The 24,571-nt window shown below is 34.3% G+C and overlaps 1 protein-coding gene and 1 long non-coding RNA gene across 3 annotated transcripts in view; one reads left to right on the plus strand and one right to left on the minus strand.

Annotated features, from left to right (window-relative positions):
* Nucleotides 1-24,571, minus strand: part of LOC140887228 (uncharacterized) — a 65,364-nt gene that overhangs the window by 8,238 nt on the left and 32,555 nt on the right. The window lies entirely within an intron of this gene.
* On the plus strand, nt 1,101-21,837 carry LOC140886714 (DNA polymerase delta catalytic subunit). Of its 2 annotated transcripts, XM_073293445.1 has the most exons (30): nt 1,101-1,418; nt 1,826-1,936; nt 2,622-2,728; nt 2,809-2,968; nt 3,272-3,467; nt 3,576-3,711; nt 3,813-3,950; nt 4,469-4,546; nt 4,679-4,770; nt 6,682-6,748; nt 6,894-6,965; nt 7,543-7,629; nt 9,175-9,294; nt 9,389-9,487; nt 10,604-10,711; nt 10,808-10,903; nt 10,990-11,055; nt 11,977-12,033; nt 12,142-12,229; nt 12,349-12,428; nt 14,095-14,208; nt 14,455-14,569; nt 14,686-14,858; nt 14,978-15,049; nt 19,439-19,513; nt 19,601-19,690; nt 19,778-19,938; nt 20,333-20,406; nt 20,530-20,617; nt 21,240-21,837. In XM_073293445.1, the coding sequence occupies exons 1-30, from the start codon at nt 1,172-1,174 to the stop codon at nt 21,325-21,327; spliced, it is 3,255 nt and encodes a 1,084-aa protein (XP_073149546.1). In that variant the 5' UTR covers nt 1,101-1,171; the 3' UTR covers nt 21,328-21,837. The 2 variants fall into 2 exon arrangements, with proteins under 2 accessions (XP_073149546.1, XP_073149547.1); XM_073293446.1 differs by lacking the exons at nt 1,101-1,418; nt 1,826-1,936; nt 2,622-2,728 and adding an exon at nt 3,050-3,094 and having other exon boundaries at nt 2,840-2,968.

Consider the following 24,571-nt stretch of genomic DNA (forward strand, 5'->3'; position numbering starts at 1 on the left):
TTTTAATGTATTTCCAAATTTACCTTTTATCATTCTTCTAAGATGTTTAACAATGAAGGTAAAAAAAAGTAAATTTCTTATTTAAAAAACTTATCACATTTTGTTCCACTATCCCCATTATCATAACCACTATCACATTATCCTAACATTTAAACAAAAATTATAATTAAATTCAAGTTCATAAAATAAAATTTAATTTTAAATAATATAGATTTTATGCACATGCAACACATGTGCTCCGTGCACTAGTAGCAAGGACACACACAAATATATATATAAAATAAAAAAAATTAATTTGATATAAAAATTTTAAGATATGTTGTATTTTATCTCGAAATTAATAAGAATAAATAAATTTTTACATCCCAATAATTTATATATTCTTGTAAAAATAATTGTCAAATATTTTATATATGAATACTAAAACTTGAGATAATATATAAATAATATTAAATCTTATTGTTATTTAAAAGTTCTTATACATATTCGGTGATTTTTTTTTTTTATAAAAATCGATTTTATTTTTTTAATTAAAATTTAATTGTTAACTCATAAAATTATTGTATTTGTGTTTTTTAAATTAAATTAAATTAAAATTTAATTATAAAAGGAAAGATGTTATAAGGACAATATTGTTTAGTAATAAATTAAGCAAAGTGGAGTGTTTTTTTTTTTTTTTTTGAGTTTGGGGAGGGAATCATTGTTACAATTGAGTCGAACTTGAGATCTCGTCACACAAGGCTATACTTAAAACCTTGGTATCAGATGAGTTACGCGTTATCGACAATAAAACGAAGTGTTATTAACACTTTTTGGATTGTAATAATAATAATAATAATAATAATAATAATAATAATAATAATAATAATAAATAACACTCCATAATATAATGTTGTACAAAACTATATAATATGTGGTACAAATTAACAAAACTTGTGGTATAAAAAAATGGCTAAAGGGTGTAGAGCAAAACATGTTTAGATTGAGGATTTTTCAATAATTTACAGATATAATATATAATTTTTTTAAAAAATATAATAGTGGGTAAATTGCAAGCAGCATCACGTGATTGTCACGTGGAGGCTTCTCTACAAACTCATCACCCTCGTTCTTACTGGCGGGAATTCTACAAGCGTTTCCCTCCTAAGCGCTTCATCACCGTTTCACTGTCATGAGCTCTAACGGCAACATGAGAAAGCGGGGGGCTCCGCCGCTGGTGACGCCGGCGACTCCATCACCTCAATTGAAGCAACAGGCGGTGATGGAAGAAGAGGAATTAGACGAGGACGTATTCCTCGAGGAAACCCTCCTCCACTACGAGGAGGAAGAGACCCAGCGCCGTGCGGTCGCTGGGCGTCTCGCAAAGTGGAAGCGTCCGGTGATCTCACAATCCTTTCTTTCTCAATCCCAAAATATCGGTACGTGCTGAAAAATCAAACTCTTGCCGCTTTATTTTATTTATTTGGGTTCGGTTGTGTGCTTTTTGACTCTTAAATTCCCGTCATTTTTTTTTGCTGCGTTGTACTTGAAAGCATTGGTATGCGAGAACGAATTTATCGTCGTTATTGTTTGGCGTAATGTTTCTCGAAGCCTGAAAATTATAGGACTATGGTATATTTTTTCCAAGTCAGGTTTATCATCTTTATGTTACTTGTATACCAAAGTCTTTGCAGAATAAACAACATTTTGGTTTATCTTACGTGCAGATGGGGACGACAACTATGTTAATTGTGTAAATATGATGTTTTTCAAATAAAAATTGGATTTTTTTGTACTGGAACTAGGATGAAACTCGCTCTTTAATTATGTTATTTTTTTTTTGCAGTATTTCAACAGTTGGAAATCGACTATGTCATCGGGGATAGCCACAAGGAACTTTTACCAAATTTTTCCGGTCCAGCTGCGATTTTGCGGATATTTGGGGTTACCAAGGAAGGTTCTCTCTTTCCACCCCCTGAAATCTGGGAATTCTTAATCCATGTCCATATGCAGGCATTGATAAATAAAAAATTATAGGACATGTTTCTGTGAGGAAAGGCGAATTTCATTACTGTGGAGTGATCAAAGAATTGTCTTTCAGTAAAAAAAAACACAGTGCATGCATTTTTCACTTATTAATTCAAATGGGAGACAGATAATGTAAATGGCCCTTGTTCATTGGAAATTGGGAGAACATTGTTTAAAAATCCATTATTTCTTTTGTGTTGCTCAACTCATCATTTGAGAGGAAGATGTCTGGAATCAATGCACCTGTGTTTTAGTAACGTAGCTCTTACAGTGATATGGCATATCTCCTTTTGAACATCAAAGTCGATTAATTTTCTTTTTTAAGATTCAAATTTAACTTATCTTGTTGCGGAATACAACATCAGAAACTTTAAGGTTTAACTGACAATTTGCATTTAGCAATTTGTTTATAAATCTAACATGCATAATAGTCTTTTTGGAAAGAATCAATGGTTGCATCACTAGAATTTGGATTTGATGTTTCTTTAGAGTTGTATTATTTTCGGTGACCACCGCGGCTGTTGTACTTGGAATTAATAATTTTGTTTAACAAGGGACCTGAAAAGACGTACCTGGATAACAAGCACCTCTAAGAATTTTTATATCCTGGCCAGGACTCAGTGTTTGCTGTCACGTTCATGGTTTTGAACCCTATTTTTATATCAGCTGCCCTACAGGAATGGGTCCAGATGATATTTCCCGTTTCCATCAAATTCTTGAGGTAATTTTGTCTGCTTACAGTCAAGCTGGTGCAGATAAATATATTGATTTCCATCTATTCATACTTGGTTGCTACTACAGGGTAGAATGAGAGAATCAAACAAAAACAGCAAGGTTCCCAAATTTGTTCGCCGCATTGAACTGATTCAGAGAAGAAGCATCATGTATTATCAGCAGCAGAGTTCTCAGGCCTTTCTTAAAATTGTAGTGGCTTTGCCAACTATGGTTACCAGCTGCCGTGGTATGAAATACTGTTTTTCATCTCTTAAAACTTGTATGTATTTTACATGTCCATCTAAGTATGAGGTAGCATGTACTGTAGGTCCATGGTCCATACACCACTAAATGAGTGCTCGTAATTATGTATGTAAGTTCCTACTTATTTGTGATATTGTATTCTGGAATGCACTTATTGCTTTTAAATGAGAAGTAGCAATTATTGGTTATATTAACTATTTCAAAGTGTATGCAAGGCAATTTGAGATGAAGATAGCACACTATATATTTTTTTCAAAACTTCATAATTATTTCTTATGCTTGGCAGGTATCCTTGATCGGGGCATACAAATTGATGGACTTGGGATGAAGAGTTTTATGACATACGAGAGCAATGTTCTTTTTGCTCTCCGGTTCATGATTGATCGTAACATTGTTGGGGGTAACTGGATCGAAATTTCAGCTGGAAAATATAAGAAGACAGCAAGAAGTCTCTCCTATTGCCAATTAGAATTCGATTGCCTGTATCCTTGTGCGTGGACATTTTTAAGAGTCTTAGCAATGAAACTTATGTTGTTTTCTTAGCAGACTTTGACTGCTTTGAACATTTTTTCCTTTACTGGCGCTCTCAGTTTTTCAGACTTGATCTCGCATGTTCCTGAAGGAGAATTCTCAAAGATGGCTCCATTTCGCATACTAAGTTTTGACATCGAGTGTGCTGGTCGTAAAGGTCTCTTTCCCGAGCCAACTCACGATCCTGTCATCCAGGTTTACTGATCATCTTTTAGAATCTATGTGACCATGTACATGACTTAAATGTGATAGTTCTTTTGTCAGAATTTCAGTCTCTGACCTTTTTCAATTTGTAGGTAGCGAATCTAGTGACCTTGCAGGGTGAGGATCAGCCATTGGTTCGTAATGTGATGACCCTGAAGTCATGCGCACCTATTGTTGGTGTTGATGTTATGTCATTTGACACGGAAAAGGAGGTTCTATTAGCTTGGAGGGTAATGGTTTTTTAAAGTACATCTGCTATGCTTGGATCAAATTATTCACATCACATGCCAAACTACTTTGTTGGGTTCAGAAGAAATTTGATTCATTCACTTTCATATTATATTCCCAACCAGTTCTGATATGACTGAGTAGTTGTTTAATTGGACTTAACGTGTTGACTTTTTTTTTTCCATTTGATTTACATTCCCACGTTTTAGTAATCTATATATATATATATATATATATAAACACATGAGCACATACAAGTTAAATCACGCAATAGGAAAGAATGTTGGAGATGCAGTGAGATTTATCATGGAAACAAATTATATATTCAATTCGTTCCCGTGGTTGGCACTGACTAGCTCTCTCGTGTTTCTTAAAAAGTTGATTGAGATTAATAAGTCATGGACAGATCATACTCTCCTTTCTGGAACAGCACTGCACGAGTAGCACACTTGCGTCTAGAAAGAAGCTCGCGTTAGCAGTTGTACATCCCATCTGAATTATCTTCATCTTCTAAATGCAGGACCTTGTTCGGGAAGTGGACCCAGATATTATAATTGGTTACAATATATGCAAATTTGATTTACCTTACCTCATTCAGGTTAGAATTTATTCCTTTGATTTTTGCGTCACTCTATCTCTTAATATTTTATTTTCCACGAGTCTTGAAATTATTTGGTTCGTAAGAGCGAAAGGACAAAACATTGTTAACAAAAAATTTCCTGCAATGCAGAGAGCTGAGGTTTTGGGAATAGCTGAATTCCCAATAATTGGACGCATCCGAAACAGCAGAGTCCGTGTCAAAGATACTACTTTTTCATCCAGGTCATGATTATTTATAATATAATCAAGCATCAGAATTATCATGAGTATTTATTTTTTTCCTTTTATGCCAAAAAGGTAACTGTTTCATCTTGAAATTATCCCCTGTGCAACTTAAATGTTGTAAGAATGATGAGTGTTGCAGTTAATTCCGAGTGATGTATTTTTTAAAGTTCTAAGGCGAATGTGCTTGCTAACTATCGAACAGTCTGAGTTATGTATTTATGTGGTTCCAAGGTACACTATTTTTATTGATGTGCTTGCTTTCTATATTTTGTTAATACTTATTATTCTTCACGCATCACCAATAAAGTTTAATAAAAAGATGCACTTCTTTTTGTCCTAAAAGGGTTTGGTTTGAACAGTGGATTGTCTACTAAAATTGTTAAGGCACAGTGATAACAAAATACCAATACCACAGTATACTTGAAGATCTATTGAGGGCAATGGAGCTGAAAATACTTATTGAACCACATGATACTACTACTTTCAGTTGCGAGCCAAAACCCTGTTCTAAACGTCAAGCATTCTGTAACATACAGAGTTGACGTTTTGTATCATATCGGTTAATTCATGGATTCATGAATAGAGGCCGGCATGCTACTAATCTTTGGACAAGCTTTCCCGGTGACGATAAGGAAATATTATGTCATTCTTGTCTCTTCTGAAGAGTGATTAAAATCAGAGAAGTTTTCTGTTTGGATCCTTAATTTTTTTTGCTGTATAGATTCCAAAAAACTTCATATTTTAATAAGCCTTCACGTATATAATATACTATCGGTTCTTATTAAAAAAAAAACTTCATATTTTGCATTAGGACTGTACTTTAGCAGTAACTCGAATATCGTCCACTTAAGGCTCTGAAGAGTGACTGGTACCATTAGTGAAATCATAGGAGTCCAATATTTTTTTTGTGTATCTTGGATTGATATCTGACTGGTGAGATTAGGAACCATCAAATAGGTTGAAAACAGTGCAAAAGAAGTCAATTGTATAGCTATCCAAGTAGGGACATTAACTAGAGTGGTTTATATATGCATGCATCCATCTTTGATATCAGAGACAGGTCATGGGGAGACCTCAGGTTCGTGTCTCACTCCCATGCATGTACAGCAAAAAATTCACTGCTAGATTTTATAAAAAATGCTACCTATATCCGAGGTGTTTTAGAAATCAATATTTTTGTTTAGCATGTAAGCTTTCAAAGAAAACATTGTCATATAGTTTCTTGAGCTGCACGAAGTGAACTGTTCCGGATTCGAGTAAACGGATACATGCAGAGGATTTATTGGAGACTAGAATCTCTTAAAATTTGCAACCCTTTTATTCTCCATGTCACCTTTGCAACTGATTATGGGTTCTTTTTAATTTTCTGCATCATTTTACAAGCTGATAGTGAGTCATAACGCGGAGCATATTTCCAATGGCCATAATTGAAGTGGATTGATCAAGTACACAAATTCAAGAGATTACTTATTATGTGTCCAAAACCTTGCGTGCCTGTTTACCTTGAACTGCTATTTATTATCTGAGGAGGATAGATGAATTGATCTCAGCTAAAAGGACAGGATATTCTTGGATTGGCCCACAACTTACAAACTTTTACTTGTTGACAGATAAGTCCCCTTTTGAGTGTTTTTGAAAAATATGAGAGTCAGTTGTAAGTTGATTGTCCTCTTTAATTTTTACCTCCCTATGGTCTCTAGATTAGATGAAGCCTCCTGCATGCCTCTCCATGCAAAATTTTGGCAGAATATATGTGTTCAAGTTTACATCTATGTAACGTCAGTACATTTTATTTTATTTTATTTTATTTTATATCTATAAATATAAATGTAGAGGTGCGAATTTGATTTATCAAGTTCCTCAGTTTATATTCCACTGAAACCATGGCACCTACGTTCATTTCTGCAGACAATATGGGACACGTGAAAGCAAAGAAGTGTCAATTGAAGGAAGAGTTCAATTTGATCTGCTTCAGGTTCCCTGCTTCTGTTACTCCCACCTACAATTGGACCTATATCATATGATATATGTTATATTTCTGATGACTCCACAGGCTTTTGAATCTCTTCCTACCATGCGTGAATATTTTTGATTATTCCATTCCACTTCATTTTGGGCAGGTAATGCAAAGGGATTACAAGTTAAGCTCTTATTCACTGAATTCTGTGTCAGCTCACTTTCTTAATGAGCAGGTTAAAATTCTTTTTGGTTATTTTACTTTTGATTTTTTTTTCCTGATGCACTTCACGCTGCAATGCACAAAGCTTAATTTTTTTGTTCTTGATCTTTCTGCTTTTCGTATCCTTGTTGGATATATTTGTTTTGCCTGGATTGTTGTATGAAATTGATTTTGAGTCTTCCGCTGGAACCTGTGTAATAAGTCATTTTTCGGCCTTAAAGGCACTTGGCTTTTATTGTTCCCAGACTATGTGACAAGTTTTTTAATTATTTTCTATGACAAATAATTTTGGCCAAACCTTCTAATTCTTTACATATATACTTTTACTCAACCATACACCACATAGAGAACATCACATCATAGAGAACATCACATTTCTTGCTGTAAATACGATTTTTTTTCTGGGAGACATATGGCGCACATAATTCTCCCTTGCCTGTGAAAAGATATTCGTAAATGGTTCACTTTTTTTAAAATAATTTTTCACCCTTATTAGAAGATTACTGTACATTCATATTTGTTTAGTGCTATTATGTAATTTATTGCACTAAGTTGATGTTTTATTTGTTTAACTATCTATATGTGTGCAGAAAGAGGATGTTCATCATTCAATCATATCCGACCTTCAGAACGGAAACTCAGAAACCAGGAGGCGTCTTGCTGTCTATTGTTTGAAGGTGCAATTTCCTGAATCTAGTGTATTTCATCCACTACTTTATTGTTGGTGCATCAAAGTGCAGAATCCTATTGGTTGTGTTTGGATGGAAAGATTTTGATTTGTGAATTGTGAGAGGATTTCAAATGAAGGTAGGAGTGTGGATAGTGTGTTTGGATGCCTAAAAAATGGAATTTGGAATTGGATTTGGATTTGGAATTGAATTTTAGATACATGGAATTAGAATTCCATTTTGGTGTTTGGCAGAAAGTTAAAATATATATTGGAATTTGATAGTATAAATTTTATATAAATGATATTTTGTAAAAATTTTTTTAAGAAAACTTAAAATTTATAACTAACGTTTATACATTTATTATTAAAAATAATTTAATTATTTTTATAAAAATCTCATGAAATCCCATGAAATCCGATCAATTTTATAAGGATTTCACTTAGTTAAATGAAATCACATGAAATCCCAACAAATAGCAATCCCCTTTTGAAATCCCGTTTTGCCAAAAACAAACGGTATTTTCAATTCCAAATCCCACCAAATCCCATGTAAATCCGTGATTCCAAACACAGTGGAAATTGAAGCAAAAGAATATATATGAACAAAACAAATGATTTCAAATCCATCATTTCAATTTTGAGCCAAATGAATACAATGGATTTGAGATGTGGATTTGAAATCAAATCCACTCAAATCCGTCAATCCAATTGCAACCTTTGTTATTGTCTTGTTCCAGTAAATTTTGTTAAGTTGTGCAAATGCACTTGCCTAACATGAGTCACCAATATTTGAAAAATTTTAGAGTGCTTGTAGAGGTTCAAGTATTCTAACATGGTAACAAAACATAATGTTCTGTGTTTGAACCCCTGCAAAAGCAATCCCGACATCCTGGTATATTAATTAGTTGGTTTGCTACTTATTTATGTGCGGAATATATGACCAACACTTGAGAAGACGTTTTACGGATGCAGGAAGGGGTTAACTTTGTTTTTTTGTTGATAAGGATGCTTCTTTATATACTAAGAACATTTTCTTTTATTTAATCATTCCACACTATTGGTCTCTTTCATGGAAAATACAAAAGTTATGAATTTATGATTTTGATTATACTTATTTCATCATTATAGGCTTCTAAAATTTGAACAAACACCATATGTCCTGGTCTAACAAGGAATGTAAGAAAGAAAACTTCTCTATTGCTATTGCACTGAAGAATTGGTCAAGAAATAAGCCATGGCAAAACTCTTCCATCAGCCAGTAGTCACGGGCTAGTTTATGCATTTAGTTACATCACTGTTCTTATGACCCTGCGAACAAATGATTTTTTTCGATGATAATATCGTGATAAGTTTCTGTTGAATATAAACCTGTAATGCAGTTGTAATCTACCTATGAGAGATCTAATTAATTTCCAATAGTTGGTCATAAATATATATAGTTTCTCATGTTTGATGAGAACTGGCAATTGACGTTAAAGATTTTTAGTATGAATAATCATAGGGATAGAAACAATTTCATTGCATATTGCTGTAAAGTATGGAGTTTTTGCAGGATGCTTACCTTCCACAACGGCTTCTGGACAAGTTGATGTTTATTTACAACTATGTGGAGATGGCTCGAGTAACAGGTGTTCCCATCTCATTTCTACTCTCCAGAGGGCAGAGCATTAAGGTTATCTGGAGTCTTAAACTTTCAGGATGTTGATTACTGACTGGATGGATGAAGGATTCCGACTACAGATCTAAATCATAACAATTTTCTGCAGGTCCTTTCTCAGCTTCTAAGGAAAGCAAAGCAAAAGAATCTTCTCATTCCGAATGTGAAACAGGCTGGATCAGAACAGGGAACATTTGAGGGTGCAACCGTAAGTGTGCATTTTGTTTTCTAGACATGTAACCACATGCGTTTTACGTGGATTCTAATGCAAACTTTGCACATCGTGTATCCTCATGATAGAGTTGTTTTTCTGGTTATGTGAATGGTCAACGTACGCTACCGAAATGTTCTAAAATCCTCAATTCGTATTAATAGTAAAGGTTCTTAAGATCTTTCAACCGTTCAATATTTTACACAGGTAATTTTGAATAGGGACTTGAAACAGTCATGCTTGGAAGCTTTTATTCCATGTGCCTAAATATATGGAGACTGGAAAAAGTTCCTTGGAAATTTGAGACTCGTTGAATATCATAAATCTTTCTGTTGAAATATTGTCCCACATCGGTAGGATAGAGTTCCTGAGAGCCCTTAATATAGACAAGGGCAACCCTCACCTCTTGAGCTAGCTTTTGAGGTGAGTTAGGTCCAAGTCAATTTCTTAACATGGTATCAGAGCCCAGGTCCTCCGTGTGTGTTGGACTGCCCATAATTGGGCTGCCTATAGTTAGGCCACCCGTTAATATCTCCACGCTCCAAATGTTCATTCTTGGGCGTGTGGGGGGTGTGTTGAATATTGTCCCACATCGGTAGGATAGAGTTCCTGGGTAGACAAGGGCAACCCCCACCTCTTGAGCTAGCTTTTGAGATGAGTCAGGTCCTAGTCAATTTCTTAACACTTTCGATTCTTTTGACAATTTGAAGGTTTCTAGAGAACCAATGTCGAAAGTCATTTTGTTGGCTATTAAATGTGTGCACTAGTTTGACTGACATGAATCGAATCTTGATCACAATGAGTAGTGATGTGACTGTACTGATAGTTTTGTAGACAGCTTCTGAAGTTTTGTTTTTGGATTATCTGGGTCAGGCTCTTTGGCCTATCCAATTAATTTTGTTCCTAATCGTCTGTCTTTAGTTCCTGCTTTACACAACAAGGACATACTTATTGCTTGAAGTTTGAAGCGTTTCATCTGTTTTATAACCTCATCCTTTTCTTTTTGCTACCTCTTGTGGAACCTAAACAGACGAAATACACCCTAATGCATGGAATGAATCCTTGCTTATGAGATTCTTTTCTTTTTTTCTTTTTGGGTCTTTTTTTTTTCAGGTTCTGGAGGCTAGAGCAGGATTCTATGAGAAGCCCATTGCTACACTTGATTTTGCATCTTTATATCCATCAATTATGATGGCATATAACTTGTGTTATTGCACCCTGGTAAGCTACTTTTCCATCAACTGCCTTTGGGATTACAAGTGATTTTTGAATTATAGAAGTTTGAATGTTTACTGTCTCTTGATGATTATTCTATAGGTAACTCCTGAAGATATTCGAAAGCTTAATCTGCCTCCAGAATGCGTCAACAAAACCCCATCTGGTGAGACGTTTGTGAAACCAAATTTACAGAAGGTAAATGTTTATTAAGATAAAATTCTGTACTTTATTATGTAGTTTCACTTACTGTTATTTTTCTGAACTGATAAGTTTCATTTTAGGGAATACTTCCAGAAATTCTTGAAGAACTTTTGGCTGCTCGTAAAAGGGCTAAAGCAGATTTAAAGGTTTCCATGAGATATTTTCTATAAATTGTTATGATATTGCTTGGTTTTTTTATTGTGAAGTTGGTCGCTTTATTATTCTGTATAACTTGGATGTACTCTATTAACTACCAATGGATGCTATATCAAGTGTAGTATGACAGTTAAATTTCCTGCTTGGGATTACACATGATGTGGAGTTTGAAATGCTTACTTTTTTCATACATGATTCAATTATTTTTCGAAGAGCTATTATAAATCTAATGTGATGCAAAGGATGATGCAAAAATCCCAAAAAGAATGCCTATAAAAAACTTTTGACTTCATTGTTCTCTTGCCAATCAGTGAGATTAGGGATGAACATCGCTTTGACATTGGTTGTCACATTTTTTGGGTAAAATCCTTCTTGATTTTCGAAAACGTCAGAAATTATCATAATTTGAGAATATATTTGAGATTACCTCTATTGACCATTCATTTCTTCAGTGGTTGCAGTACCAATACCAACTGAACATCTTTCACATCACTCTTTCTTAGCTCGACATATTTATTTAATAAAATGGAGAACTCTCAGGTTTTCCATTCAAGTAGAAACAAAAGAAGAAGACGAATGAAATAATCAATGAAAGGAAAAGGGAAGGAAGAGCACCCAAGTTACCAAATGATAAGTCCTAGAAATTAGTTTCCATTTCATAATCTTTGTATGTATGTGACTGTAACTGAGTTTCCTGAAGATACTGGAGGACACTCTTGGATATGATCAATGGACCGGACATAGGTGATGTTAATTGTTTTCGGATGGTGACAGCTACAGAAAAATGAAAATGGACATAAAATGATGTAGAGATTTGAAACCTACTGCAAGTCATCCTAGTTCGTTCAATCATTTATGTATCTTTAACAGAACATAACTCTACATAGACCAATGGTTTGGTTGGATTTTAGGAAGCAAAGGATCCTCTTGAGAAAGCTGTCCTAGATGGTCGTCAATTGGCTTTAAAGGTATATTCTGGCATCTTTGGTGCTTTCTTGTGTTTGATTTTATATTTTATTGCATGAGCACTTCTTGTACGCCTATATATTTAGCAAATGTATTTCCCGGTTTTTCAGATAAGTGCAAATTCTGTATATGGGTTTACAGGAGCTACAGTTGGTCAATTACCTTGTTTAGAGATATCTTCAAGTGTCACCAGCTATGGTAATTCCTCTTGTGAAAATGCACGACGCAAAGCGTACAATCCATGAAATTTTTCCTACTATATACTAATCTCAATTTTAAAGTTTCATTTGAACTGATGAACTATTATTCCTTTAAAGGTCGTCAGATGATTGAACATACAAAGAAACTCGTGGAAGATAAATTCATTATTGCTGCGGGCTATGAGCACAATGCAGAGGTATGTATGGGAGATAAATCTCTGGACGAGACTTTTATTTATCTGGTAAATCATGTTTAACTGAAGGACTCTGTTTGGTGGTTTGTGAGTGTGGTTACTGATTATACATGTGGCGCTTTTAAGTTGTTGAGCAGTGAAATAGAACATGACAGTAGTCTCTTTGTTCCACCAGGAAATAGTAAAGTAAAGCTTAGAATATGTACACATCTGCGAGATGACTTCGTTTCAAGTAATAACTGGTGCGGGAGAACAAGAAATTGTTGGTTACTTCTACATACTGTAACTATTCAAGACTAAACTTTTCAAAGTAATATGCATGAGAGGAACCGAAAATTAATTTTTTGTGATAATCAACGTTGAGAGCAAACATTTTTGTTTCCACTTCATATCACTTGTCCATAGCAACCAGTGTCACTATTACTCATGTAGTGGAGGTGAAATCCTTCTTGGGTTGTACTTGTGTTCCAATTGGGGTCTGATATTTGGAAAAGTTTGTTTGTGATGGCAGTGAGACCCTTAATTTAATTAAAAAAAGATATTATCAATTTTATGGAAATTAATTCATCTAGAGCTTATTTTAGATGAGATATAAATGTCAAATCTGTCCCATAATCCGAGGTGGAGGTAGAATCCCCATATTCTTCTTCACTGGTTTCTACTTGAACAACAGAAAATATTATAATCTCTCTCCACAAAAAGAAAAAAGAGTTTCCCCATAAATTTTTAATTTACCCATCCCCCACAACTTATAATATTCTTTATGCTATATAGATAACTCATGATTACTTTCCTCCTACAATTTAGGATCGAACAAACTCCACAATATGATGTGTACAACTTTTTTTATGCCATAAATGAATGGTGTCAGGAATGTAGCTTCTCATTTTATGTATATGATTTCAATCATATTCCTACTACCAAATTATAACACACTGTCAAACTAAAATGCATGTACTTGTCAACACATTTGAGCTGCGAAAGTCTCGAACAAATATGTGTTAATTAATTATCCCAAGAATGAATATTTGTGATTCAAAATTTACTGTTGAATGTTGTTCAATATTTAATTTAATATTCTGTAATATTATATTTTCAAGAGGCTGCAAATAAGATTGCTCAGCTTTACCTCGAATATATAGGATGGCAATAAAATTTCAAGGTTATTTCAGTGGTTGTAAAAATTGGTTGTAGCATTTTTTCGAACGAATGATTTATTTAAAATAAACAAGTTCTCTTTATTAGTTTCTCTGCAACCAGCTAATCAAAGATGCTTATAATTCTACGAGAGATTAATGTATGGCGAGAAAATATATTTGTTTTAAGGATATAATATAATTGTGATGTGAAAATTATGTTTTATGGTTTTTTGCAAAGTTAAAAGCTATTTGTGATTGTTTAGTATTTTTTACATTGCTTAAAATCAATTTTGATTTGCTGAAATCACATTCGATATGATGTAGATTATGACTAGTTCCATTCTATTGTGAAGAGTTGCACAATATGAAATAGTATAATTCTAGTCTGAGCTTGTTTCTTATCTTGTTATGTTTATGCTTTCTGCAATTTATAGGTCTTTTTATCCTTTTTGGTCGCCCTCGACAATAGACCTCATTGAGTGGTTTACAGTATAAATATATCTTTAGAATTTACAATATTGTGATTGCAGGTCATATATGGAGATACCGATTCAATTATGGTGCAGTTTGGTGTGTCCTCAGTGGATGAAGCCATGAATTTGGGCAGAGAAGCCGCTGACTACATCAGCGGTACTTTCATCAAGGTATACTAGTCTGTAGGTTTTTTGTGCTCCTTTTGCTATGTAGCTATCATTTGATCCTTTATACCTGTACATCTTGCAAGCATGAATTGGGAGAATCTGAATTGTTCACCAGAAATTGTGCTCTCCTATGTTTTTCATATTTTTCGAACCCTCACTGAATCCTTTAGCTGCCTTTATGTCTCTCGTTGGCTCCTTCCTCTTACACCCATAATTTTTTTTATGCTATGGTCTGCTTTTGTTGTACAGCCCATAAAACTCGAGTTCGAGAAGGTTTACTATCCATATTTATTAATAAGTAAGAAGAGATATGCTGGCCTTTACTGGACAAACCCAAACAAGTTTGACAAAATGGATACGAAAGGTGAACATGGCGTCGCCATTCAGCTTTTTTATACCATCGTTATCACTACTTGCTGGTGTATTAGAGTTACATTCTGGCTATCTTTTTGGTGAAATGGTTCCTTTTTCTGGTTGTAGGGATTGAAACAGTTCGAAGGGATAATTGTCTGTTGGTAAAAAACCTTGTTAGCGAATGTCTTAACAAAATACTCATAGACCGAGATATTCCAGGCGCTGTTCAGTATGTCAAGAGCACAATCTCAGATCTTCTTATGAATCGTATGGATTTATCACTCTTAGTGATCACCAAGGTATGAAATTGAACTAACAATAGTGCTCTTAACACCTTCTTTCTCTCAACTTCTTCAGGCTTTTGGGCGTCTTAGTTAGTTCTGTTCTGTTTGAGCATTAGTCTTTCCCTGTCACATAGGGTCTTACAAAAACTGGAGATGACTATGAGGTTAAAGCGGCACATGTGGAGCTTGCTGAAAGGATGCGCAAGGTAAGTAATTTTTTCTTCAGTAAGATATAGTTGATTTGGAAAAATTTATCAGCTTAGATGATAGATTTCTTAGGGCATCCGCAGTGGTGGGTTCATCAAAAAGCATGGGGTTCACTTGCCATATACACATTATATTAACACCTTCATTCTCTCACATCCATTTTAAAATTCTTTTTAATATTAACACTCATTATTTGTGGGTCCGTTGTCCACTAATTCATCTTTATTCTTATTTTACATTAAATAAATACAATTTAAATTTTATTTACACAATTTAAATGCAAATAATAATAATATTATTTTTAAATATATTTATTACGTAACATTATTTTTTCTTATTTTATGAGTGCTATTTATTTAAAATTAAAATATTATTATAAATTTAAAATGAAGAAGTACAACATATAAAAAAAATCACACTTGCATAAATTGGTGTTTATTTGTATAAATTGGTGAGTGTTGGAATGAAAATATTTGTACAAATTGGTGAGTATTTATAGATGATTTTTTTTATTAAACTAACCGTTAATTAGCCGTCGAAAATTTTATGGATTTTTTAAAATTAATTCAGATTTATTAAAATAAATTAAAGAAATAAAAATTAATTTAATATATCAAGTTTACTGCATAAAAAAAATAAAATAATTTTTTTTTAAAAAAATAAAATTTTAAATTTTTTTTAAAAAAAAATAAAAAAGGAAAGCAGAAAGTGTGGGGTGGCTGTCAGGCAAAAGGTCTGCACGCGCCACACCGAGAGTTGGATTTGAACGCGTACATCCACTTAGCCGCTGAGTGGGTATTATAATAACCACTCATATTGGTTTGAACGCCAATTAGGTATTATAAATTTATAATACCCACTTGTTCAAACCAATGTGGGTGCTCTTATGTGTTTCATAGTGTTCAAAACGCTGCATTAGCTCTAATGTTTGAACTCACTCTCTTGGTTAGCTTGAGTTTTAACTCACGTAGGAAAACTAGCATAATGATGGAAATCAATTTACCCTTTATGAGACCTTATTTTGTTTCTCCGCTGCTTTTGAGTGATATAGTAGTTAAAATGTTAAGGTGATTTTGGTATGTCAATTCTGTATACTAAACCATAACAGTAGCTGTCTTTTGATGTTAATACTTGTTGTTTTATTTTTTTGTTTTGTTTTGTTGTTGAAGATGTTAATACTCATTGAAATATGATAATTGCGGTCTCCTAACAAGTGTACCGTTGTTGTACAACATTGACCCGCAAGAACCAAGAGGTGACTCAAATAACATGCCTATCAACCAGAAAATCACCAAAACATAACTTAATACAGAATGCCGAATTCCAAACAGAAATAGATCAATAAACACCAATCACAACAATATGCATCCACGTCCATTATTGTGGAGCTTGTGCGAAATAATATCGGAATTGGATTGTACACACTTGATGTCCTTACTTTAATTGCGATAACTTGGTCAAAATCTCGAGTATACCAAAATCTATAAACCAAATTTAATCCATCAGATAATCACCCAAATATATCCAAAATTGATATTTCTAATCCCGTTATCTTCCGAAGCATTAACTATATGCTTAGAATCCACTAGTTCTAAATAATATACTTCTTCTACAATTAATACACTAAACAAATTGGCAAAACAACCCTTTAATAATCCTATTTGAAGTGTGCTCAAGTATTTATATTAAAGTACTACCAGTGTACCATACTCAAATTATGGTTTTTAAGGGCACAAAATGACGTACATGCATGTATAAATAAAAGGTTTAGAAATTGCACAACTACATTAAGATATAAAAGTAATTAGGTAATTAAATATATACCTACTCATCATTTGGATAAGTGCTTATACAAGTTTTTATATAAGTGTTTTTTTACAATAATTTTTATAAAATGTTTTAGAAGTTTTTTAGGAATAAATGTGTTTGAACAACTATTCTATTAAATCGTTTTTAAAGTTGAAAAAAATGTTTGGACAGTTTTTTGTAAAAATGATTTTATAGTTAAAAATAATTAAGAAAGTTTTTGGATAACTATTCTATAAAAACCTTTTAATTCTCGTTTAACCCGTGTATTTTAATTGTAAAAACGTATTTCAATTGTTTTTTAAAAACTATACTTGGACGACACTTTTTTATAAATATTTTTCAAAAATGTTTCACAAAATCTTATCCAAACACATACTTTAAGTTTTTTTCCTTTCACCTATAAAACACTAAAAATGTTTTTAAAGTATTTGTCCTAACAGAGTCATAATATCATCAACTTGTTATCCAGTTAGAGGTTCATGGTAGTAGATCGAATCATCCAATATGATGACATGTGATAAGTTTTCGCAGTTCTTCAATTATCTTAAACAACCAAGACCACTTGTCATGTTCTACAAAATATTTTCCTAAAACATCAAGTCCCGGAAATAACATAGCAAAATCGAAATATCATTACCTTAGAACAGTAGTGATCGGACGACATTAATGGAAGAAGGTTGGATTTTATTCTCCGTGATACTTCTTCTACAATTAATACACTAAACAAATTGGTAAAACAACCCTTTAATAATCCTATTTGAAGTGTGCCCAAGTATTTATATTAAAGTAACTACCAGTGTACCATACTAAAATTATGGTTTTTAAGGGCACAAAATGACCCACATGCATGTATATAAATAAAAGATTTAGAAATTACACAACTACATTAAGATATAAAAGTAATTAGGTAATTAAATATATACCTACGCTTCATTTGGACAAGTGCTTATACAAATTTTTGTATAAGTGTTTTTTTACAATAATTTTTATAAAATGTTTTAGAAGTTTTTTAGGAATAAATGTGTTTGGACAACTATTCTATTAAATCGTTTTTAAAGTTGAAAAAATGTTTGGACAATTTTTTGTAAAAATGATTTTATAGCTAAAAATAATTAAGAAAGTTTTTGGATAACTATTCTATAAAAACTTTTTAATTCATGTTTAACCCGTGTATTTTTTAATTGTAAAACTTATTTCAATTGTTCTTTAAAAATTATACTTGGACGCCACTTTTTTATAAATATTTTTCAAAAATGTTTCACAAAATCTTATCCAAACACATACTTTAAGTTTTTTTTTCCTTTCACCTATAAAACACTAAAAACGTTTTTAAAGTATTTGTCCAATCAGAGTCATAATATCATCAACTTGTTATCCAGTTAGAGGTTCATGGTAGTTGATCGAATTATCCAATATGATGACATGATATAAGTTTTCGCAGCTCTTCAATTATCTTAAACAACCAAGACCACTTGCCATCTTCTACCAAATATTTTCCTAAAACATCAAGTCCCGGAAATAACATAGCAAAATCGAAATATCATTACCTTAAAACAGTAGTGATCGGACGACATCAATGGAAGAAGGTTGGATTTTATTCTCCGTGTTTTTTTTCCTTGAACCGTGGGATGGGTTTTTTTTCTCTTTAAACATGATTACCAGGTTGGGAAAAGGGTTTTTATCTAGTGAACAAGTATTTTTGGGTAGTAGTTCTAAGCCCAAGAAATTAAAGAATCCAATTAACTTAAAATACTTATGATATTGTATAAAAGATCTCATTATTAATTGTAAGATAATAATATCAATATCATGTTATACAATAAATATTATCCAAAATAGAAAAATATCATTTAGTCAGAAAATCAACGCTTATCTATCTTTTTAAAGTTCCTTACCTAGTATTTGGGTGTTAAAAACGTGTCTCAGAGCGATAATTAGGCCACATACTGACATGATGAGTTTGTGTCGGTTCGAACCTTCAAGGCACAACAAGGTGTAGCCTCTGCACCTAGAGATATGCCAAGGTCCCCACCCTGACTGTAAAGTACACCTCTTAAGTATGCCTTAAAATCAGAATGCGAGTCAAGTTGCTTAAGTAATGACAAAGAGGACCCAAAGAAAGTTGTGTTTGGACAAAGATGGGCACTATGCATTCTAAATGAAGTTTGATGTAGTGGCCATTGATTTTTTCTTGTCCATTAATAATATTTGTTTATTGTTATTTAATGCTGTCTAATATATATTAGGTGGTATATGACAATCTTTTCCATCTGTCCAAATTCTAAACCATTATTTCTCATTCCCGACTTTGTGAGCACGCTCCTCGACCCGCCTTGCTCCTAGACCCCGGGGCGCTTGCATGCATTTGTGGGCCTTGCCGTCAATAACTATTACATGTTCCTCATATCACCATTTGATGATATTTCTGGAAGAAACTCTTGATAGTCCGCAATACCTAAAATCTTTCGGGTTCTTAAATTGCAGATTGAAATTCTCGTCTTATTGTTGATTGGGAAAGAATTGTTGTTTTATTAGATATTCAGAAAAATTGACTATTAAATCTACTCTTTGGTTAATAGCGAGATGCGGCTACTGCGCCAAATGTTGGTGATCGGGTACCTTATGTCATTATCAAAGCTGCAAAAGGTGCCAAGGTAATTTGTTTGTTGACTTTTTGGTTTAATATACAACTCAGATTGTATTAAGCATGTAAATAAGTCCCGATTACCTATTGCAAACAGGCATACGAAAGGTCAGAGGATCCCATCTATGTGTTAGACAATAATATTCCGATAGACCCTCATTACTACCTTGAAAATCAAATTAGCAAGGTTGGTGTGCCATTTAATTGGTGTTTTTTTATTTTATAATTATAATTTTCGTTGATTCCAACAGCTATTAACTACATTAATTTGCAGCCACTGCTAAGGATCTTTGAGCCCATCCTGAAGAATGCTAGTAAAGAGCTACTTCAAGGAAGTCACACGAGGTCCATTTCCATTTCTACTCCTTCAAACAGTGGAATAATGAAATTTGCTAAAAAGCAACTAAGCTGCATTGGATGCAAGGCTTTAATAAGGTAAAAGCTCGGATCGTATTCCATGTTTGATTCACGATAATGATTCAGACTAACCACATCATCTGCTTTATCTTCGGTTTATTGATTTTTTGCAAGCCTTATAATGTTTTCACTTAATTTGGAATGGCACAAACATGGCAGCTGGTGTCCCATATTTTTCATCTTTGTGCACACACTGGTTTTCCAACAAAAATCTTTGGCAACTATTTTAGGCTTTCATCTAATTTGGCCATACTAGTGAATAATGAAGCTTTCTTAGATAGGCGTGCCAAGATAAATGTAGTTCTCAAACAAATATGCAGTAGCTCTACTAACTTATACGAGGAAGGCATGAATATTTATTAATTTTAAATTTACTAGGCACTAGTGTAACCATTCTTGTGCTTTGTACCAGTAATTCCGAACATACTCTGTGCTCGCACTGCAAAGGAAGAGAAGCTGAACTTTATTGCAAGTCTGTGGCTAACGGTATGCTGAAAAGCCATCGCTACTCATGTCATGGTCAATGCGTATTCAATTTATTTAAAATGCATGAAATTCTCGCTGCTTAAATTATTAATTTTAACATTTAAGGACCTATTTCCTTCTCAGTTGCTGAACTGGAGCAGCTTTTTGGGAGGCTATGGACACAATGCCAGGAATGCCAAGGCTCCCTTCACCAGGATGTGCTGTGCACTAGGTTAGCTGCACCTGCATATATGTGTTTGTATTTGTTATTTTAGCATACCATATATGTGGAAAGTTGATACCTGGTTTTGGGAATGTAAGAGAAAGGGTATGGTTTTTTAGTTATTTAATGAGGCGATGTAGGGTAATTGAAGTAATCCATTACACACTATGCAGGTACCAACTCCTTTAAGTTTATCCATAAAACGGGATATAATCCATTACTTGTGAACTGTTAATCTGGTGGTGTGATGTAAATATCATCATTAGTGAGTGTAAATTGTGAAATGGAAAAAGTTCAGCTGCATCTGAGATTCAAACCAGGATACTAATTCTGCAAATATTGCGACTTTCTTGTTCTGGAACGTTGTCTTTGATCTTGGTTCCTTGAACAAGGTAAGACCGGAGCCACCAATGAATCTGTAACCCTTTCCCTCTTACCTAGATTGAAGAAAGTCGTAGTGGACTATGGCCAATACTGCTGCTTACCTTAAGAATCTTACAAACTAGAGGGGCAGCGGAGGTCAGGCTGGCATGAGTGTTGTCTATTTCCTTGATAAGCTGTTGATTGCTTTATTTCCGTTGTTTCTTATGAAGGTTTGTGTTTTTTTCCTAAAAAATTATATCTTTGTCAGTCGAGACTGTCCAATATTTTACCGGAGAAAGAAAGCACAGAAAGACATGGCTGAAGCCAAGCTACAGTTGGATCGATGGAGCTTCTGATCTCCTAAAACAGTTGTCCTACACCATGAACTTCCTATTTCTACGAGATACACTCAAGTATCCTGGAGTTCGTGTCGGTCCATTAAATACATTCCGATAATAGTTCTACATGGTTGGTGGTGACGTGGGACATCTTTGTTACGACTTGATATTGTCCCTTGCAATAAAAGGCTATGGGAGCTCGAGGCATTTGGGATGCTGAGTATTGTCTGAAACTGCAATGTGATCCCACGTATGCTGAGTTTGCTCAAGTTCAAATGTTGTACGAGATGTTAATTAATGAGGGTCAGCTGCAGTATTCGGTAACCGAATTCAAATACCTCCAGCAGCAACTGGATGGACCTGGGCAAGATTTTGGCTTTAGAGGTTTTTGTGTTTCAAGTTTGATTAGTAAAAATATTTGTAAGAATTTATGCTACCCTGCCGATGTATAATCGTAACACATATTTTTGTTAGTAATTATATATTTTTTTGTATGCAGTAGTCAGTCCTGTGGAGGGTGATGAGTTGATTTTCCCTTTAGAGACATTTTAAAAAACTAGTAAAAATTATGTGCGATGCACGAGGAACACTTTTTATTATTGATAAACGACATTAAATAAATGAGTTAAAATGAGAAGAGATTAACGTGCGGTTAATTAATTATTTCATTGGTATTTTTAGGGATGTCAATGACTTGGATTTAAACTCGGCCCCGTGCTAAACTCGCCCCGGATGGGGCGGGTTCAAACCCGGTCAAATGGGTTTCGGGACGGGGTGAGTCTAAGTCAACGGTTCCAAAGACGGGCTCGGGGCGGGTCCCGGGTTCTCACAACCCTTCTTCACTAGTATATTGGGCAACTGTGACCTTGTTATTAGGACTTTTAAGCTTTGTAATGTAAGGCCCGACTCACAAATAAGGGAGTAAATTGAGATCAATCTTGATTTTCCATCTTTTTCTCATTTTCAATCTAATTTCACTTCGTCAACTCACTGATTTCACAACCCTTTTGATATTTTTCTTTATCTTTTCTTTTCACTTTCATTGCTTTTCAACTTTTCTCATCATTTTTTTTTCTTTTCACTTTTTTTTTCATCACATAATTCCACCCTTCAATTTCAAATCAGAAACATATAAAAATTTCACATTCAATACTTACTTTCTTTAGGGTAGGAAATAGTGTTTAAACTACGCATTTGACAGTTAATGTAGGACTTTGAAACGATGTCGAATGGGGTTCTACCATACGCTTTCACGTATGCCATTCGTTTTCAATAAAACTCAAACAAGGTAACTAGAGATAAAATATATCAATGGGTAGCTTGAAAGGCTCAAACGATTCACAGAAAAATTGCCTAAATCATTCCTAAATCACAGTATGCCCGTATATCGCCTCGAAGAGTGTCCTAACAAGTTCTAAATAATATCTCAATCCACAATCAAATCGTATAAATTCAATCAGTGTAAGAAAAATCTAACAACTTTAATAGAATGTATCAACTGCAACATTTTTCATCGTGCGAGCTCAAGGGGCAACTAGAGATAAAGTGATTTCAAAGAAAACAAGCCCAAAATATCAAACAATGCCTCAATCATATCTATGTTTGCATGTCTTTAGCTCAAAATCAAGTGAAAATCACAGAATATATAAGAAAATATTCATTCAATTAGCTTCACCAGTCCAAAAATGGTTAGATGGGCAGATAATCATGGACATCATTAATTTTCTTTTTCATCATTGGTCATGCTTCCATTTCTTTCTTGACTTCGACACTTACTACACACAACCACCATATGCACCAATTAAAAACAAACTTAACACTAAATCAACTCACAAAAAACGACACCACAAAAATCATCATTCATACTAATCATTCACAACACTACTCACATAACACCAATTGCAACAACAACATCAAACACCATTAAAAATCATTTTTCTAAAAAATGAGCCATCCCCCAAAACTTAGGTACAATCATTGTCCCTAATGATTGAAACAAGAAAAACAAAGGACATGTACCTCAAGCAGCAACCGTCAGTGGTCGCCGCCATCATCCTCATCAGATTCAGGGTGAAGCTCAGGATTACCAACATGAGGAGGACACTGTGGATGGGGAGGAAACAGGTGGGTAGAACTCACAGCATCCGGAAATTGATGGGACAACGCCGCAATGAAGTTCATCATAAAATTCATAAACACCCCAGACGTCTGCTGAAACGATTGCAGCGCTTGCCTTTGCTGGCGTACCTCCTCCTCAAGATAAGCAACAAGATCATTGATAGTACGAGGAGCAGCATCATGCGGTGGGGAAGCTCGACGAGCGGCCACACGATTATTAAATTATCTTCTTTCATTGCGTGCACGCCGTTCATGCTCAGGTACAAATTGACACGAAGACACACAGTTAATAGGAGTACGAGGCTTCAACAATTCCTCACTATCGTTCCATTGGACTCCACCTGCGGTACAAAGGTCAGTAATAAGATAGGGAAGGCAAGAACACCTGTTTTCCGGCCAGCCACCACATTGGAAATCGAATCCTAACAGATTTGACCCAAATCAATAGTCTTGCCCACAAGGATACAATAAACCAAGATAGCCCTATCTCTTGTAACTTCATGAATGTGATCTGTAGGCTTTACCATGGCGCACACAAAAAAGTACCACTGCTTTGTATCATCCACTAAATCAGTTTTCTTTAACATTGATGGAAATTTATCACGACCCAACCACCACTCAGCCCCAGCTATGCATATGCGTCACATAATCGCATCATAATCAACTTAGTTAGACTTATATTCCACATGCTCATCATGCATGACCGGCAAAAATTCAAACAAGGTATTGATGGAATGCGAATCAAAGGCAACCATCTTTCCGCGCACTAGAACCCTTCAACTGTTTGTGCTTGTCCTTCAAATTAGCATAAAATTCCCTCAAAAAAGAAACAATGTTATCCATAGGAGGCTTAGTAAATTTCTTCCAATGCCTAGCCACCACCATGCGCTCTACCGCACACATTGGATGAGATGAATCAAAACCGGGCGTCATGTCAAAACCTTACTCTGGAAAAATGTTTTAGATATGAATGTTTGATAATTAGCAGCCGCCGCCTCATCCCAAAACCGATGAGCATCATAAGAAGATGAAGATTAAGATGAAGATGAAGCCACCTGATTTTGTTTCTTCTTTGGTGCCTGACCGCTTCGATTATCTAGCAAGTGCATTAGGTCAAGTAATAGTAAAGTGGATAGAGATTCCA

The sequence above is a fragment of the Henckelia pumila genome, chromosome 3 (assembly GCF_033568475.1).
Source record: "Henckelia pumila isolate YLH828 chromosome 3, ASM3356847v2, whole genome shotgun sequence".
Taxonomy (NCBI): Eukaryota; Viridiplantae; Streptophyta; class Magnoliopsida; order Lamiales; family Gesneriaceae; genus Henckelia; species Henckelia pumila.